We start from the raw sequence: 17526 nt of genomic DNA on the forward strand, positions 1-17526 counted from the left end.
TCCCCTGTGCTGGTGGCCCAACCTCCAGGCAAATGGTCACTGATGACCCCGTGTACTGATTTGGTGGCATATTAATTCCAACATTTTTGGTGGTGGGGTTTATTTAGGAGGGGATCAGCTAACTGGGATGAAAAGGGAAGAGGTTCAGAGGGACAGGGCAGAAGAGAAGAGGATTAAGTGTAGGTGTGGACTGAAGAGACTGTAGGGAGAGGGAAGATTGGAGCAAACAGCCCATCAGCACAGGGTAGAGAAGTTAGTTGCATGGTTTATATGAGCTAATGGTTTGCACAAGGCTACCAGGAAATAATTCACTTGAATTAAAACAATAGCTCCTCTACTGAAATATGGCATTTATTCAGAAGGTTAAAGTATGAGATGGAGAGAAAAATGCTTCCAGATAATATATCACAGGTCAACATTTAAAATGCTGTAGCACAGTGGTCCCCAACCTTTTCTGTCTGGCAGGCGCCAGACGACGAGCCACGGAGGACCACGACCGCAGACGAACGTCCGCCGAAATGCCGCCAACAAGTGGCAACGTCAATAGGCGTCGCCGCCAAAATGCCACTGACAAGCAGCATCATCCAGAGGCGGCGACGCCTCTGGATGATGCTGCTTGTCGGCGGCATTTTGGTGGATGCTTGTCCACCGGCCAGTACGCGGGCTGTCATAACATTTTTCCCAGATCTGGACCTTAGCGTCCAAAATATGGGTGTTAGCATGAAAACCTCCAAGCTTAGTTACCAGCTTGGACCTGGTAAAGCTGCCACCAGCCAGGAATCTATACAGTGCCTGGCGCACTGTGGTCTCCCCAAAACCTTCCCTGGGGGACCCCCAGACTCAGATTTCTTGAGTCTCACAACAAAGGGGAATAAACCATTTCCCTTCCCCCCTCCGGGTGTTCCCTCCCTGGGTTCCTGGAGAGATATACAGAAGCAAGCTCCGTGAATCTAAACAGAGGGACTTCACCCTCCCTATTTTCAGTCCTGGAAAACACAAGTACCGAGAGAGAGCTAATCTCTCCTCTTCCTCCCTCACCCAGAGGGTATGCAAAGTCAGGTTAGTAAATCTAACACAAAGAGATTTTCCCCCCTGACTTCTTCCTCCCACCAATTCCCTGGTGAGCTGCAGACTCAGTTCCCTGGAGTCCCCACTAAAGAAAAACTCCAAAAGGTCTTAAAAATAAAGCTTTATATAAAAAAGAAAGAAAAGGACATAAAAATGGTCTCTCTGTATTAAGGTGACAAATACAGGGTCATTTGCTTAAAAGAAAAAAATGAATAAACAGCCTTATCCAAAAAGAATACAATTTAACACATTCCAGCAACTACACACATGTAAATACAAAAGAAAACAATATAAACCTATGGTCTTCCTATCTTTGTACTTACAACTTGGAAACAGAAGATTAGAAAGCTGGAGATAGAAAAATCACTCTCATAGCCGAGAGGGCACAGACACAAGACAAAGGACAAAAAACTCACACCCAAAACTTCCCTCTACCCAGATTTGAAAAAGTCTTGTTTCCTGATTGGTCCTCTGGTCAGGTGTTTCAGGTTACTCCTTTCCAGGTGAAAGAGACATTAACCCTTAGCTATCTGTTTATGACACGGGCGCACTTAGATGCCCTGGCGGGCACCATGGCGCCTGCAGGCATCGCGTTAGGGACCCCTGCTGTAGCGCTTCAATGAAGACACTACTATGCTGATGGGAGAGCTTCTCCCATCAGCCTAATTAATCCACCTCCACAAGAGGTGGTAGCTGTGTTGATGGGAGAAGACCTCCTGCAGATACAGTCATGTCTACACGAGTCCTGTACAGATACATAACTTGTATACACATCCAATCTGCAATCCACCAATGTATCTCTAAAATGGGTGTCTGAAGATTTGTAGAGCTTTAGATGTGAAATTTGGATCCACATACATCCATGATCTGCAAATATGGTCCACAAATATCTGCATCCGTGGATATCAGCAGATATCTGCAGATTCGCAGGGCTCTAGGTATAACTAAGTTGTTCTGGGGCATGGATTTTTCACACGCCTGAGCGAGGTGGTTCTCCCAATGTATGTCTATAGTGCAGAGCTGGCTACAAATATATGCCAGTATAGGTACATCGCTTAGGGGCATGGACACCAGTAAGCCATGCAGTTACTGCCAAACTCCCAGGCCAGGTCTACACTATAAACTTAGGGCAGGGCTACACTACAAACTTGCATCAGAGCTGCTGCACCAATGCAGCTGTGTCACTGTAGTGCCTCTGGTCAAGCCGCTCTAAGCCAATGGGAGAGAGCTCTCGTTGGGTTAGTTACCCTTCCTTGGCGAGAGGCGGTAATTATTTCCACACATGAGTTAAGGTCGGTATAACTACATGACAGGGTCAGGGCTGGATTTTTCACACCTTTGAGTGATGTAGTTATACCAAAGTATGCAGTGTACCACTCGCCTTACATGGATTTAATGGCCTCGCTCGGGGTGTGAAAATCCCCCCCCCCCCCCGCCAGTGCTGAAGATATACTGGCCTGATAGGAACAATGAGGAGTCTGGTGGCTGTGGTCCACTCCCAATAACTGATGACCCTCTCTTGGTATTGACACCTCCTCATCAGTTATTGGGAGTGGACCACATCCACCCTGACTGAATTGACCTTGTCATCGCTGGTTCTCCATTTGTACCGTAACTCCTTTCTCTTCATGTGCTAGTATATCTATGCCTGTATGTGTAATTTTCACTCCACGCCTCTGAAGAAGTGGGGTTTTTACCCACCAAAGCTTATGCCCAAATAAATCTGTTAATCTTTCAGGTGCCCCCGGGCTCCTCGTTTTGATGGCTACAAAGAGAGCTACCCTTCTGAAACCCGATCTGACAGGCTGGGCTTAGAGCCCTGCCCTGGGGAGGAGCCCGACTACTCAGCAAGGCGCTGTCGGAGAGAGTAGGCTGCGGAAATGATTCACTAGTGTTTTTAGCAGCCCTGGGCCCCGCCCTAGAGCTGCTGTTAGCCGAGGTAAGTGTCCGTTGCTCTATTTACACTTTAGATTAGGATCCGCTGTTGGCGGTTTGGCACCTTCCTGCCCCGGCTGCCAACTGTTTGCTGGGCGTGTCTTTAACTTTCGGTTTCACTCTTAGTCCCGCCACCCTGTCCTGAGCTGGGACTTCGCACGCCTGATAGGATCTTTTATGCCCAGCCCCGCCGCTGGCATAGGGCCGGCGCTGGGAAGAGGGTTATTAGGAAGGTTTCTTTGGTGCTTTTCTTCTCCTGCCCCCAGCCGTGCAGGAGACCCGCGCTTCCCTCTGCAGGGCCGAGCCTCCGGCCCTTTCACACAATGATCTATCTGCCCCCGCGACCCTTCGGCGGGTTCCCGCTCACGGCACGGGGTGCACCCGATCCTTGGCAGGCGCAGGCGGCTTACGGGGGTGGCCAGCACCGGGCAGTCAGACGCAAAAATCACAGCTTCCCTTCTCCCCGCAACACAGCCAGCCGCGCAGCCTGCCAGAGCCCCCATGTTAGGGTGTGCGCAGCTTCCTGGACTCTCCGGTTGACGCGGCTCGGAGTGAGAGCCAGGCTTGGAGCAGAGGGGTGCACCAGGGAGAGTGGCTAGAAGAAGCCTTTAGCTGCAGAAGGCGCGCCAGGGGAAGGGAAATGTTTTCAGTTAAACCGGGGACAGGCCATGGAGACGTGTCTGCAAAGCATTCTCTTCCCCTGGGAGCCCGCACCTGGTTCTCTCAAGCCTCTTGGGGAATACACCGGGAAGTTATTGCTTTATATTCCTCTTTTCTCTCCCAATACTGAATGGCAACACCCTTTGCTGCCCTGCCCTCCCCCCCTCCGCCAGGAGTCACAGACTGCTATGAAGCTGGACCGGCATAAAGCATGTTCAGAAGGGTACTGAAATGTGACACTCACTACCTACTGACTGGCATCACAAGTTATAACCGAAGAACCAAAGCTGTCTTGGCATCGTTTTCATTGTTAACAGGATTCCACTGCACGTCTGAATCCAGGAGTGCAGTAGGGAATACTGTGACTAACAATGAATGTGTATTGAGTTGTGATCACAAATATTATGGTAGCCCCCAAAGGCTTTGATTGGGGCTGGACCCCATTGTGCTAGGCACCATGCAGTTATCATAGTCTCTTACCTTGAAGAGTCTACATTCTGCAAAGGTCTGTGTGAGTAACTTTACTCACATGAGCAGCCCAACTGGAAGTTAATAGCACTAAATGAGTAAGGTTAGTGAGGTGCATGTGTCTGCAGGATTCAGCCTTGAGACAAAATGTAACAAGTGAGTATATCAACAAAGAATGAGGGAAGTGGGGGAGAGTAATGATAACATGGTTCCTGAGGTTCAGTTGGGCATGTCGACACATGAAAATTATTCTAGGATAAGGTAAGTTTTAAACTTAAAGCATTCCAGTGTAGCTCCATGTGTAGATGAGCCGTTATTAGTGATGTGCTGCTGCCTCATTCCTTAAAAAACAAAAGCCAAAATACCACTTCTGCCATTTCTAAATACTTGAAAACACTAAAAATAGGCTGGATGAAGCACTAGAAAACTTCCTGCGGTGGCCCCTAGGGAACAAACTATAGGTAACCTAGCAGGTGTCTTTCATGTGCTGATACATAAGTTAAAGAACATTTGTAAACAAGAACAAAAACATTGGGTGTCCAGTACAAACATGTTAAGTACCTCTGGTTAATTGATTTCCAGACAGGAGTCGGTGCTTCCGAATTTTCATCCTGCAGGTAAACTTAGTTCCGGAGGTGTTGTGTCTTCCCCATTGGTCTGCATACTGATCTTCAGCTAAGTACTTAGCTGAAGTAAACTAGTGTTGCTTCAATGGAGCTGCAACAGTTTTACCCAAGCTAAGGATCTGGCTTCATGTCACAATTGCTGCTACTTTTTGTGTGTCATTATACTTTGGTTTCTTGTGTAATATGATTTTCTTGGAGACTTGCCTTTACTTTGGTAAAATGAGCTTAAGAAACCAAAGCAGACAGTAGCCTCTAGATCAGAATATTCAAACAATAAGTAGGAGAGAAGGACTTTTCAGCAATTGAGTTAGATCTCTTGTAGTGTCCCTGCCCTAGTCTAGCCTTTTACTGATGTGGATGAGTATTTAAGGCACAGATCCTCAAAGATATCAATCAATGACAGTTCAACACCTTAAAATCTTTGAGGATGAGGATGTAAACCATCTCCTGTATATTACGGAAGAATAGAATTGTGTTGCTTTCTTGGAAGTTACTGTGCTTTCTTTAATGTTTGGGTTCCAGTTTTAAAGTCTCTAGATCGTTAAACAGTTTTCCTTTCACAGATGCTGATCTGTTTCTTCTTGGACACCCTGGGTAAAGGCTGTGCATTCATTGCAGGTAATGTGCCTTTGAGCTAGGCTCAGTCTGGAAGCAGCTCCAGTGAGCTTTGAACAATATTTTATAAAAAGAACAGGAGTACTTGTGGCACCTTAGAGACTAACAAATTTATTTCAGCATAAGCTTTCGTGGGCTACAGCTCACTTCTTCGGAGGCATAGAGTGGAGCACACAGACTGGAGATATTTATACATACAGAGAACATGAAAAGGTGGAAGTACCCATACCAACTGTAAGAGTCCAATAAATTGAGATGAGCTATGTCATGGTATAATTCCCCACTCTGAACTTTAGCGTCCAAAAGATGGCGTACCAGCATGAATTCCTCTAAGCTCAATTACCAGCTTAGTACTTGTAGCGCTGCCACCAACCAGGAATTCCAGTGCCTGGTACATTCTGGTCCCCCGAAAACCTTGCCTGGGGACCCCCAAGACCCAGACCCTCTGGATCTTAACACAAGGAAAGTAAACCCTTTCCCTCACTGTTGCCTTTCCCAGGCTGCCCCTCCCTGGGTTACCCTGGAAGATTACCGTGATTCAAACTCCTTGAATCTTTAAACAGAGAGGAAAATTCACCTTCCCCCCTCCTTCACTCTCCCCCTCCCAGACTCTCCCTGAGAGAGAAAGTAATCCTAACACACAGAGAAATTAACTTTTCTCGCCCCCTTCCCTCCTTTCTCCCCACCAAGTCCCTGGTGAATCCAGACCCTGTCCCCTGGGGTCTCACCAGAGTAAAAAAACAATCAGGTTCTTAAACAAGAAAAGCTTTTAATTAAAGAAAGAAAAAACAGTAAAAGTTATCTTTGTACATTTAAGATGGAATATGTTACAGGATCTTTCAGATATAGACACTGGGAATACCCTCCTAGCCTAAGTAAACAAGTACAAATTAAAATCCTTATAGCAAAATACAGATTTGAAATCCTTCCAGCCAAATACACATTTGAACTCCTCCCAACCAAATACACATTTGCAAATAAAGAAAACAAACATAAGCCTAACTCACCTTATTTACCTAGTACTCACTATTCCGACCTTATAAGAGCCTGTATCGGAGAGATCGGAGAGAAACCTGGTTGCACGTCTGGTCCCTCTGAGCCCGTAGAGTGAACAACCAAAAAACTAACAGCACACACACAAACTTCCCTCCCTCAAGATTTGAAAGTATCCTGTCCCCTGATTGGTCCTCTGATCAGGTGACAGCCAGGCTCACTGAACTTGTTAACCCATTACAGTCAAAAGAGATATAAAGTACTTCTGTTCTATTAACTCCTACTGTCTGTTTATGGCAAGCTATCATCAGCAGGAGAAAAAAAAACCTTTGAAGTGATAATAGAGATGACCCATAGAAGGTGTGAGGAGAACTTAGCATAGGGAAATAGGTTCAATTAGTGTAATGACCCAACCATTCCCAGTCTCTGTTTAAACCTAAGTTAATTGTATCTAATTTGCATATTAATTCAAGTTCAGCAGTCTCTCTTTGGAGTCTGTTTTTGAAGTTTTTTTGTTGCAAAATTGCCACCTTCAAGTCTGTCACTGAGTGGTTAGAGAGGTTGAAGTGTTCTCCCACAGTTTTTTGAATGTTATGATTCCTGATGTCAGATTTGTGTCCATTTATTCTTTTGCGTAGAGACTGTCCCATTTGGCCAATGTACATGGCAGAGGGGCATTGCTGGCACATGATGGCATATATCATGTTGGTAGATGTGCAGGTGATTAGGACCTAATCACATCAGCCACGCCATCAGGGGCTTGTTCACCTGTACATCAACCACTGTGGGGAGTTTCTGTACTAAACGTTTTTATTATTATAATTAATTTTTACATAAGAATGGTCATACTGGGTCAGACCACTGGTCCATATAGCCCAGTATCCTGTCATCCGACAGTGGTCAAGGCCAGGTGCTTCAGAGGGAATGAACAGAACAGGAGTCATCAAATGATCCATCCCCTGTTGCCCATTCCCAGCTTCTGGCAAACAGACTAGGGACACTCAGAGCATGGTGTTGCATCCCTCCCAATCCTGGCTAATAGCCACTGATTGACCTATTCCCCAGGAATTTATCTAGTTCTTTTTTTAATCCTGTTATAGTTTTCGTCTTCACAGCATCCCCTGACAAAGAGTTCCACGGATTGACTTTAGGTGGTGTGAAGAAGTACTTCCTTTTGTTTTTTTAAACTTGCTGCCTATTAATTTCATTGACTGACTGCTAGTTCTTGTGTTATGTGAAGGATTAAATAACATTTCCTTATTCATTTTCTTCATGCCAGTCAAGATTTTATAGACCTCTATCATATCCCCCCTTAGTCCTCTCTTTTCTAAGCAGAAAATTCCCAGTCATTTTAATTTCTCCTCCTGTTTCATACCCCTAATCATTTTAGTTGCCCATCTCTGTACCTTTTTCATTTCCAATATATCTCTTTTGGGATGGGGTGCATACAATATTCAAGGTGTACACATACTATGGATTTATATAGAGGCAGTGTGATATTTTCTGTCTTATTATCTGTCCCTTAATGATTCCCAATATTGTTTGCTTTTGTGACTGCTGCTGCACATTGAGCGGATGTTTTCAGAGAACTATCCACAATGACTCCAAGATCTCTTTCTTGAGTGTTAACAGCTAATTCAGACTCCTTCATTTTGTATGTATAATTGAGATTGTTTTCCAATGTGCATTATTTTGCATTTATCAACACTGAATTTCATCTGCCATTTTGTTGCCCAGTCACCCAGTTTTGTGAGATCCCTTTGTAACTCTTTGCAGTTTGCCTGGGGCTTAACTATCTTGAATAGTTTTGTATCATCCAAAAATTTTGCCACCTCAATGTTTACCCATTTTCCCAGATCATTTATGAATATATTGAACAGAACTGGTCCCAGTACAGACCCCTCAGGAATACCACTATTTATCTCTCTCCATTCTGAAAACTGATAATTTATTCCTACCCTTTGTTTCCTATCTTTTAACCAGTTACTGATCCATGAGAGGACTTCTCTTTTATTCCATGATGGTTTACTTTTCAAAAGTCAATTTAAATTAAATATATTTTTTAAAAAAAATTATATGTTTTTAGAAATCTAGACCTGTTATGTGTTTTGGTGTAACTTGCATTATCCTTATATTAAATTTGCATTATCCTAACAAAACATTTACTTTATTCATATCTCTTTTATATATCTCATCGACCCTGACACCCCCCCCCGGTAAATTCGAACACACCCACTAATTTCAGTTCCTGGGGAAACTACTGGATGTGGCTGCTCAGATGCCTCCCCATGCTCCTGGCCACCTCCCTGCTGGGGGGATGCCAAATGCCAGGCTCCCGCTTCCCTGCAACACACATTACCATATCCTCTTCTCTTCTCCATCCCATTCTCCTTCTCCTCCCCAATGCACGCACCCTGTCCTCAACCCCCCACTCCACCATTCCGTTCTCTTCCCCCTGCCCTGTCTTACCCCCTCTTCCCCACTGTCTCTTCCACCCTTGCCCTGCCCTTGGGCTCTCACAGTTGTACAGAACAGGCAGGCACTAGGACCCAGGAGGCGGTGTCCAGCTGCAGAGGTAGTGACCCAGAACAGCTGCTCCATCCCACTCCCTGCAGGACCTGGCTGCCTGGGACAGGAGCCCAACGAGTGTGGGCATGCAGAGTGGGAAGGATATAACCCTCCCCTCCCCCAGCAGGCCGATGAGCAGAGCAAGCCCTGCTGGGCAATTCAGTACTCGCAGATATCGGGGGGGAGTCGCACGTTCCTCCCTGTACCCCTCTTTGAGGGAGCATTGCTCCCCTTGCCGCACCCCAAACTACGCCCATGGTCAAAAGGTACAAAATGCAGAACTCATGGAAGTGGTTTTGAAGTGGTGGAAAGGGTTACGATGTTCCCTACAATGTGCAGAGACCCCCCATCTGGATTACACCTCAGACTATGTGTGCAAACAGGTGAAAAGCATATCACAATGTGGAACCAATGTACCCGCGATATGCTGTGCAGAGGACTGTAAGGCAGCCCCTCGGAGTGATCTAATGACTGAATGCCATAGTGACGCCCCACTAAAGAGCACATGCTCCACAGCAGGCACAGATGCAGGTTCCATATGCGAACTGCAGGTGGAAGCGAGGTGCCCTGCAGACCCCCAAGAAGCATCATGATCATCCTTACTGCTTAGGAATACGGCACTTATTTTTCCTGTTAGAATTTGCCTGACTTTAACTTCCAGCCGTCAGTTCTTGTTCTCCCTTTCTCCACTGAATTAAAGAACTCGTTAGTACACAGTGTTTTCTCACCACGAAGGTACATAGAGACTGTAATCAAGTGTCATCTCAGTCTTATTTGGTTAAGCTAACCAAAGTCTCTCATTGTAAGATACTTATTCCAACCCTCAGATCATTTTTCTGGCTCTTCTCTGCACCTTCTCCAGTTTTTCAACCGTCCTTTTTAAAGAATAGCACTGCAGTATACTGAGTCACTCTGTGAAGTCCTTTGCAGTATATTGTGAGAGACTTTGTCCTTTCTGAGCCTATGTGTGGAAGTTAAAGTAAACCAATTCCAGTTTTGCACACTCCAGATTTCTATCTGTGGCCTTCATTGCAACTTGTGGCAAGGCGTGGGTTCAGCTTGCAGCAATGACCAGTACCAAATGTTGACAAAAGGAAGAAGATCCAGATCACTAGATGTGGGGAAGGACAGTTTGGCAACTGAGGAGAGCACACAGGCTACATGTAGAGCTGCCAGACTGGAGATGGCTGATGCAATTTTTTATTGTATTTTATTTTGTTAACAGATCCTTTATTTTAGGCTGATGAATGCTGACCAGTGATCCTGAACCAGGACCACAATCACAGAATGGTGTGACTACATCTTCACACAGACCTCAGCTCAGAACTTCTGCATGAGGATGGCTACATGTCTGGATCTGTGTGTAGTGCAAGCCAGTCCGTTAGCACCAGGATGTGCAGGTGACGGGCAGTTCCAGCCCAAAAGTGGGTTGCTATTGTCCTCTAGAAGCTGGTTACTGCAGGTGGTTACAGAGCTGTGGATAATCAGTTCAGCACTGGTAAGTCAGCTGTTGATTTTGTAGTGATGGATATTTGCCAGGCAACAGTTGCTTTGATTTCACCCCTGCTTGGTGAGGATAGGAAATGTGCCTGAAGTAATAGTTGTCTTTCAGTGAATAGACGACCAGCCATCCATGGTGCAGGTGTACCTCTTATCATGCTCTTGACCAAGATGACAATGTTTATATAAACAGGAATGGATGCTACTTGCTCATTATGGAGGCCTTGATAGACCATACAGGGAGGTTCATAGACACCTACATGGGATGCAGCGGCAAAGTGCATGATGCCAGTGTATTCTGGAGATCCAGTGTATTCAAATATGGCCAAGCTGGGACCTTATCCACAGTTTTAGGGTGGGAGATCAATGAGGTGTCTGTGCTCACTGTTATTATGGGGGACCTAGCCTATCCTCTACTGCCCTGGCTCATTAAGGCCTACCCTGGTGTGGGAACGCGTGGCAGAAGACAGTCTGACTTTGCCCTGAGCAGGCGGTGGAATGTGCGTTTGGCCAGCTGAAGACAGGAGGGTGTTGCCTACAAGCCATTTGGACTACAGTATATAAAATGCCATTCATGTGATTGCGGCGTGCTGTGTACTGCACAAGGATGTGAGGATAAGTGGGAGTACTTTGGCCAGGAATGGATCACTCATGCTGTTTTATGGCCCTCAGCCAGCCAACCAGAAAGTGCACCTCTGGAAACTGAGACTGGGTTCAGGAGAGCATGAGAAATACCTCTGTGCATCATAAGGAGACAGAAATTGCAACTTTATCTCCCTTTGCATCCCATCCCATCCATCCCTACACTTCTCTGCTTATTGCCGGCATGTCCCAGGTTCCTTCTTCCTAACAAAAACATGGCATTGCTTTCTGTTTATTGCCAGAAATGTTTTGGTATCTGTATGTGGCTTTGGGACATTAGCTTGATGTGCCAAAGGGTGGAGGGCTGTGAGAGGAAGGCCAGGGAGGTAGATGGTCTTACAATTTTTTTAGGCTGTGGTAGCATTGGCTGATGAGAGCTTGCTGGAGATCCCTGGCTGGAAAAGAGAACAGTTCTTCCAGGTCTGTCATAGCAAATCATCCCTGTGTGCCATGGAACTGTTTCATTGTCTGGTGACAGATGGGAAGATTATTTATTAGAGACACCTAGTGAGCTACAAGCTGTGGGACATGGGGAGTTTGTCTTACCCCAAAATCTGTCTCTCGGGAGTTCCTGTAGAATGAAAAATTCTTCTGCATCATTCCTCAAGTGGACCAAAATTTGTAACATCATGAACAGAATGTTGATTTAGGATGCAGCAGCATAGAACCACCATGAATGTACCTGTGCAACCTTCCCCTACACCCCTGCTTTTGCCTTACTACCACTGAAAAGCTCAGTTCGAGCAGTCCTGTAATGTCATATGAGGATCCAAGGGACCCTAGTTTTTTTGTTTTGTTCCTGTAACTCTGTGCAAAAAAGTTATAAAACACTGATACTTTTCAAAAGCAGGCCAATTTATTGGAAGCGGTCAGTATTTCAGGAGCGTCTTGACCAAATGACCTCAGATTTGCTTCAGTCTGCTCAACCCTTCTTATGGCATAATTATCCAAGACAATCTCCCCATGCGGGTGAATTTTGGAATTTAAAAGTAGCTCATCTGTGGTTTGAGGAGGGGAGAGGCGTGTGGCTGGGGAACCACTGGGCCAGATGACTCCATACTTTCACCACTAATGCTACCTCTGGTCCTGGTGAGGCAGCATAATCTTAAAGAAACTTTGAAAAATTGGCTCTGAAACAGAAAGCTTTGCTCAGCGTTAACTACGGAGTCATTAGTGCTCCATAATATTTCAAATCACTCTTCAGACAGAACTAGTGAACACTAACAGCAACTGTGTGGGGAAGGTAAGTCCTTTCATCCCCATTTTACAGAGGAGGAAAATGAAGCATTCTCGTAGGTCAAAATATTTAAGTACTTCAGTAAGTAGCCTCTTGGGTTTTTTTCTTCAGATCCTGAGCTCTGAATTGTGTAAAAGATAGAAATAAAATAGCCAACTATGATGTGTTGGAGAGAACTTCATAAAAAAATGTTCCACAGAGCTATTGTTTTGAGGCATTTTCAGACAATGTCCTTGAAAGATAGTGCAGCCCCAATCACCTGCACGGTGATGCTATCACTGTCAGTCTGTCCCCATACTCGGCATGTTTTCAGGAGCAAGTTCTACACATTTACCACAAAGTGCAGTTTCACAGAAATTTGTTTTCCAAGAAATGCTGCCTCCCTTCTTGGCTATGAGAGAGCATATTTGTTTCAATGGGCAAACACATCAGTATATTCCTTGACCTCACCCCAGGGCATAAAGTTTCATCACAAACGGTGGGATTTTCCTCTTGTTAAAATATAAGCAGCACAGCTCTGCTTACAGTATTATGTTATAGGCATAAAACCTCTATACTGGAGCTGTCCACTGCCAGAGTAAAACTTGCCTGTGCGGGAGATGGAGCATTCACAGGAGCAATCCAAGGCTGTAGAATGAACTCCAACAAGATCTAAGACTTGACTCTAATGTCCTCACCTTCCATTCCAAGTGCCAGGCATGATTCTTTGATCTTGCCTTCACTAACACACCTAGCACAACAGACATAATATTAAAAATAAACAACTATAAAATCCTCAGATAATTGTCTTCAAGAGGAAAAAGAAGTAAGGGGAAAAACCCTTGACAAATGCTAGTTCTCTTGTGTAATGCGCTTCTGGAAGGTGCTCTGGTGCTATAGTGATGAGGATGGTATAAACCACGTGTTGGCAACCTTTCAGAAGTGATGTGCTGAGTCTTCATTTATTCACTCTAATTTAAGGTTTCACGTGCCAGTAAAAATTTTAACATTTTTAGAAGGTCTCTTTCTATAAATCTATAATATATAACTAAACTGTTATTGTATATAAAGTAAATAAGGCTTTTAAAATGTTTAAGAAGCTTCATTTAAAATTAAATTAAAATGCAGAGCCCCTGGACTGGTGGCCAGGACCTGGGCAGTGTGAGTGCCACTGAAAATCAGCTTGCGTTCCGCCTTCGGCACCCGAGCCGTAGGTTGCCTACCCCTGGTATAAACCTTTGAATGACCTGGTACGGAAAATGCCCTTTGGACTTTGCTTTATGACTGAATCTTTTATTCTGCTTTTCTTCCCTGTCTGGCTAGTGCTGCTGGTGGTTTTCCAGTGGACTTCAGAAGCAGCAGGACTTCTAGAAAGAAAAGCTGCAGCCGTGGGATCCTCGGTGCTGCTATCTGCCCCAGACAACATAAAAGACATCAACTTCATCCAGTGGGAATATCAAAATGGCACCACATGGTACTTCATTGTGCAGTACTATGTCGGGTCACAAAAGCCAACACTCTATCCTCCCTATGAAAACAGAGTAGTTTTCTATTTGCTCAATGGCTCCCTCTTGCTGGAAAACCTACAAGAGACAGACAGCCGGGTCTACAAAGCCAGTATCAATCTGATCGAGAGCGAAGCCAGGACAACCCTTCTGAAAGTTCTCAGTAAGTGAGAGACACTGAGGAGATGGTCTTACTCTTCCAACATTTACAAATCAGTACATTAGAAGGATCCATTCAATCCAGGGTGTGAATGGGAATAGTCATAATGAAGGAGGATTTTCAGCAAGCCACAAAGGAATTGGGAAGGCCAAGACTATAACAAGGTTCAAAAACGAACTAGATAAGTTCATGGAGAATTGGTCCATCAGTGGCTATTAGCCAGGATGGGCAGGGATGGTGTCCCTAGCTTCTGTTTGACAGAAGCTGGGAATGGGCGACGGGATGGATCACTTGATGATTACCTGTTCTGTTTATTTCCTCTGAAGCACCTGGAATTGGCCATTGTTGGAAGACAGGCTACTGGGATAGATGGACCTTTGGTCTGACCCAGTATGGCCATTCTTATGTTCTTATGAGCCAGACAGGGGATGCTGATGGACACACTGGGAAATGTCAGGGAGATTTGCGAGCCCCGGAATGGGGAAAGCTGTATCTGACTTTGCACTGGGAAACGTGTGTATGTGGAAGGGGCTCTGAACCCCCAGAATGATGGAGACTTGATATGTCCATGAGGTGCTGTGTTCAGTCTGAATGTGCTCTGTGAAACTGCTCTCCACTCTGGTGGCACCGTGCCCCTTGCTGCCCATGCACAGAACAGCTTTGATGCCCCTTGTAGGGGTAATCTCTTGGGAGTGACCGTTCGGCATGCTACACAGGGAACATCTGAATGACACCTATTGTTAGTAATGCTCCAGGGTTGAATGCCTGTGCTCGCTCCTTAATGGCCAGCTCTCTAAGCACAGAGCATCAGTTTGAACAGAGCTGAGGGAGGGAAAAAATGTACTGGCAGAAAACCCTGGATAGATCTTACTGGAGGATACAATAGCTCAGCATATCGCCCTCTAAACAAAACAATTGCCCTCAACCTGGGCATTGTGCTTCCATCATTTATTTTTTGCTTTGTCAGTGTACAGTAGCTATTCATGACGGGGGTCAATAGGACAGCGAGATTGCCTTTAAATTGGTCATAGATACTTATCATCTATAGTGTTAGTGCATTTGTGGCCCATAAATCTGTATATATTATATACAGATTTGTTTTTATTTTTGTAAACATATTACAAGCATCAGATTCTCTATGGGCAATTTGTTTAAAAAACAGAGCAGTATAAATCAGTTAAAATAAATAACTAAGAATTCTAACATCTGGGTATATTAAAAGTCCATCTCAGGGAGTCTTCTTTCAGGACTATTCTCTCTCCAGATATGTTGTACAAGAGAAATAGCATAGCAATAATATTGGGAACATAGGAATCCCCATACCAGGTCAGACCAGAAACCCATCTAGTCTGGTATCCTGTCTCTGACAGGCCAGTACCAGTTCTTTCAGAGGAAGGTGCAAGAAACTCCTTAGTGAACAGTTATGGAATGCCCTGCCCATAGAGGAATTTTCTTTCTAACCTCCTCAGTTAGTGGCTGTCAATCTGAAGCCATGAAGGTATATATTCCTTCTTTTAAAAAAATGTTTGTTTAAGCCTATCTTATGTCACCATGAATGTTCTCATTATTAATGTAAATGTCTAATCCTTTTGTGAATCTTACTAAGCTCTTGGCCTAAGTGATACCTGGTGGCAGTGAGTCCTACAGGCTAGCCGTGTTTTGGACATTCAGTGCACTGTGCAGCCACCCTGATTCATCCGCTGCTGGTCTTCTCCTTCCATGGATAATTTGGCAGTTGCTCCGAATGGAAATTAGCTGGCCTGTGGTTCAATCTGTAAATTGGAAGCTAAACCCTTATAGATTATATTTAAATTGAATAGCTAGTTCTTTATTCATTTACTTCATTACTATTTTATTATGAACAATGACGAGAGATTTTATTTGACTTTAGCCCACTAACATGTAACCCCTTCTCCTGATTGCTGAACTTCCACCCAGTCCAAACTCCACAGTGCTCACTCTGGCAGGGACCTGTCCCTGCTCAGCTTATCTCAGGTGTGGTTCTGAACCCCTCTAACTCCAGGAAAGAAGCACACATATTGTTAAGGCTGATGCTACACCAGTGTTGTATATTTTTCAGGGCCTGTGTCCCAGCCTCAGATATGGAGCAATTCTAGCCTGGCAGGTTCACCGACTGAGTTATTCTGCAACGTGCCGGAGGGAACAGTGGAAAACATTGACTGGGAGAAAGAAGGAGGCCCTCTCCTCCAGGAAAGATGTTACCTTCTTTCTGAAAATGACAGTGTGTTGCACATTGGGAAAGTGGGCAAATTAGACTGTGGCTCCTATTCCTGCAATGTCAGCAATGAGATCAGCTGGCAGGAATCCTCGCTGAACTTGACCATTGTCGGTAAGTGTTGCATTACTCCTGGTCTTCAGTTTATCATGGGCAATTCTGTGGCCGCTAGAACCAAAGGCCACGGTTCGGTGTTCCTGGCCAAAGGGAGCTGTGGGAAGCAGCGGCCAGCCATGGGCACTGGGAGCTGCAGGGGACCATGCCTGTGGATGGTCATCATCAGCAAAATGTCTCACAGCCCGCAATCAGATTACCCTAATGGGCCGCAGGTTGCCCACCACTGATATGGAGCCTGTTTGAATACATTTCTACTTTGGCCACTAGACAGCAGTTTATGAACCGAGTTTGTAGTTTCCCAGTGGTTGGTAGATGTGTTGAATCAGGTCAAAGGTGAGGCAGTGTAACACCCAGAACTCTCCTACCTATTGATGTGCTATTTGAGTTAATTTACTTGAATGAACACAGTAATGATCTCACTTCATCCTGCTATTGGTGCAGCTCTGCCAAAGAGGTTCGATCCCAGCTGGAAGGGTTTGTCTTTGGGACCAGGTGCCATCGCTGGCAGGGGGTAGCAATCCTCTCATGCACATCCTCAAGCAGAAAACATCCTGGCTCCCAACAGCTTTCTCAGCAGCTCCCAATCTCCCACAGCCTCTCTGTTCTGTTCTGTTGGTTGATTATTTCTCTTCTGCTTCCCCATATGACTGGGATTTATTTTCTCCACGTACCAGGTATCTCGCCTCCGCTAGAACATGCTTTGAAAATGTCTGCTATTGCTGTGGTGTTTGCTCTGGTCTCTGGGATGGGCTTCTTTGTCTTGTGCTGCCAGTCAGAAAAGCAAAGAATCAGTAAGTATTTTATGTGCCTGTGGCTCTTGGATAGTGTCTGTTGTACACAAAATTAAACCCTCTTCTCTTCTTTGCTTGAGATTAAATCAGATAATGGCAGGCAGCATTGGCCGATTGCTTTCCCCTTAGCCTCCCAGGATGTGTCTACACTGCAATACAAAGCCTGCAGCATGGCTGTGGCTGGCCCAGGTCAGCTGCCTTGGGTTCGGGCTGCAGGGCTATAACATTGCAGTGTAGACGTTCGGTTGTGGGCCTGATTCAAAGGCCACGGAAATCAGTAAGAGCCTTTCCACCAACTTCAATAGGCTTTGGGTCAGGCCCAAGATGAAGGTCTCACCAGTGTAGCAAGATCAGTCTATTGGTCCACCCTGTGTGGAAATCCTGGGGAGCATTACCCAGCTCTAAACAGCAGCTGCAGATCCCAGC

The 17526-nt window shown here is 45.2% G+C and overlaps 1 protein-coding gene across 1 annotated transcript in view; it reads left to right on the top strand.

Moving 5' to 3' along the window:
- Window positions 1-2911: 2911 nt before the first annotated feature.
- Window positions 2912-17526, top strand: part of LOC127056480 (uncharacterized) — a 29164-nt gene continuing 14549 nt past the window's right edge. Inside the window, exons 1-5 of the mRNA XM_050964365.1 lie at window positions 2912-3007; window positions 5321-5375; window positions 13615-13959; window positions 16037-16306; window positions 16984-17100. Of these exons, the coding sequence (XP_050820322.1) occupies window positions 5321-5375; window positions 13615-13959; window positions 16037-16306; window positions 16984-17100 (787 nt within the window). The 5' untranslated portion in view covers window positions 2912-3007. The remainder of the gene's footprint in view (window positions 3008-5320; window positions 5376-13614; window positions 13960-16036; window positions 16307-16983; window positions 17101-17526) is intronic.

Source organism: Gopherus flavomarginatus, chromosome 8 (genome assembly GCF_025201925.1).
Source record: "Gopherus flavomarginatus isolate rGopFla2 chromosome 8, rGopFla2.mat.asm, whole genome shotgun sequence".
NCBI classification, from domain to species: Eukaryota; Metazoa; Chordata; order Testudines; family Testudinidae; genus Gopherus; species Gopherus flavomarginatus.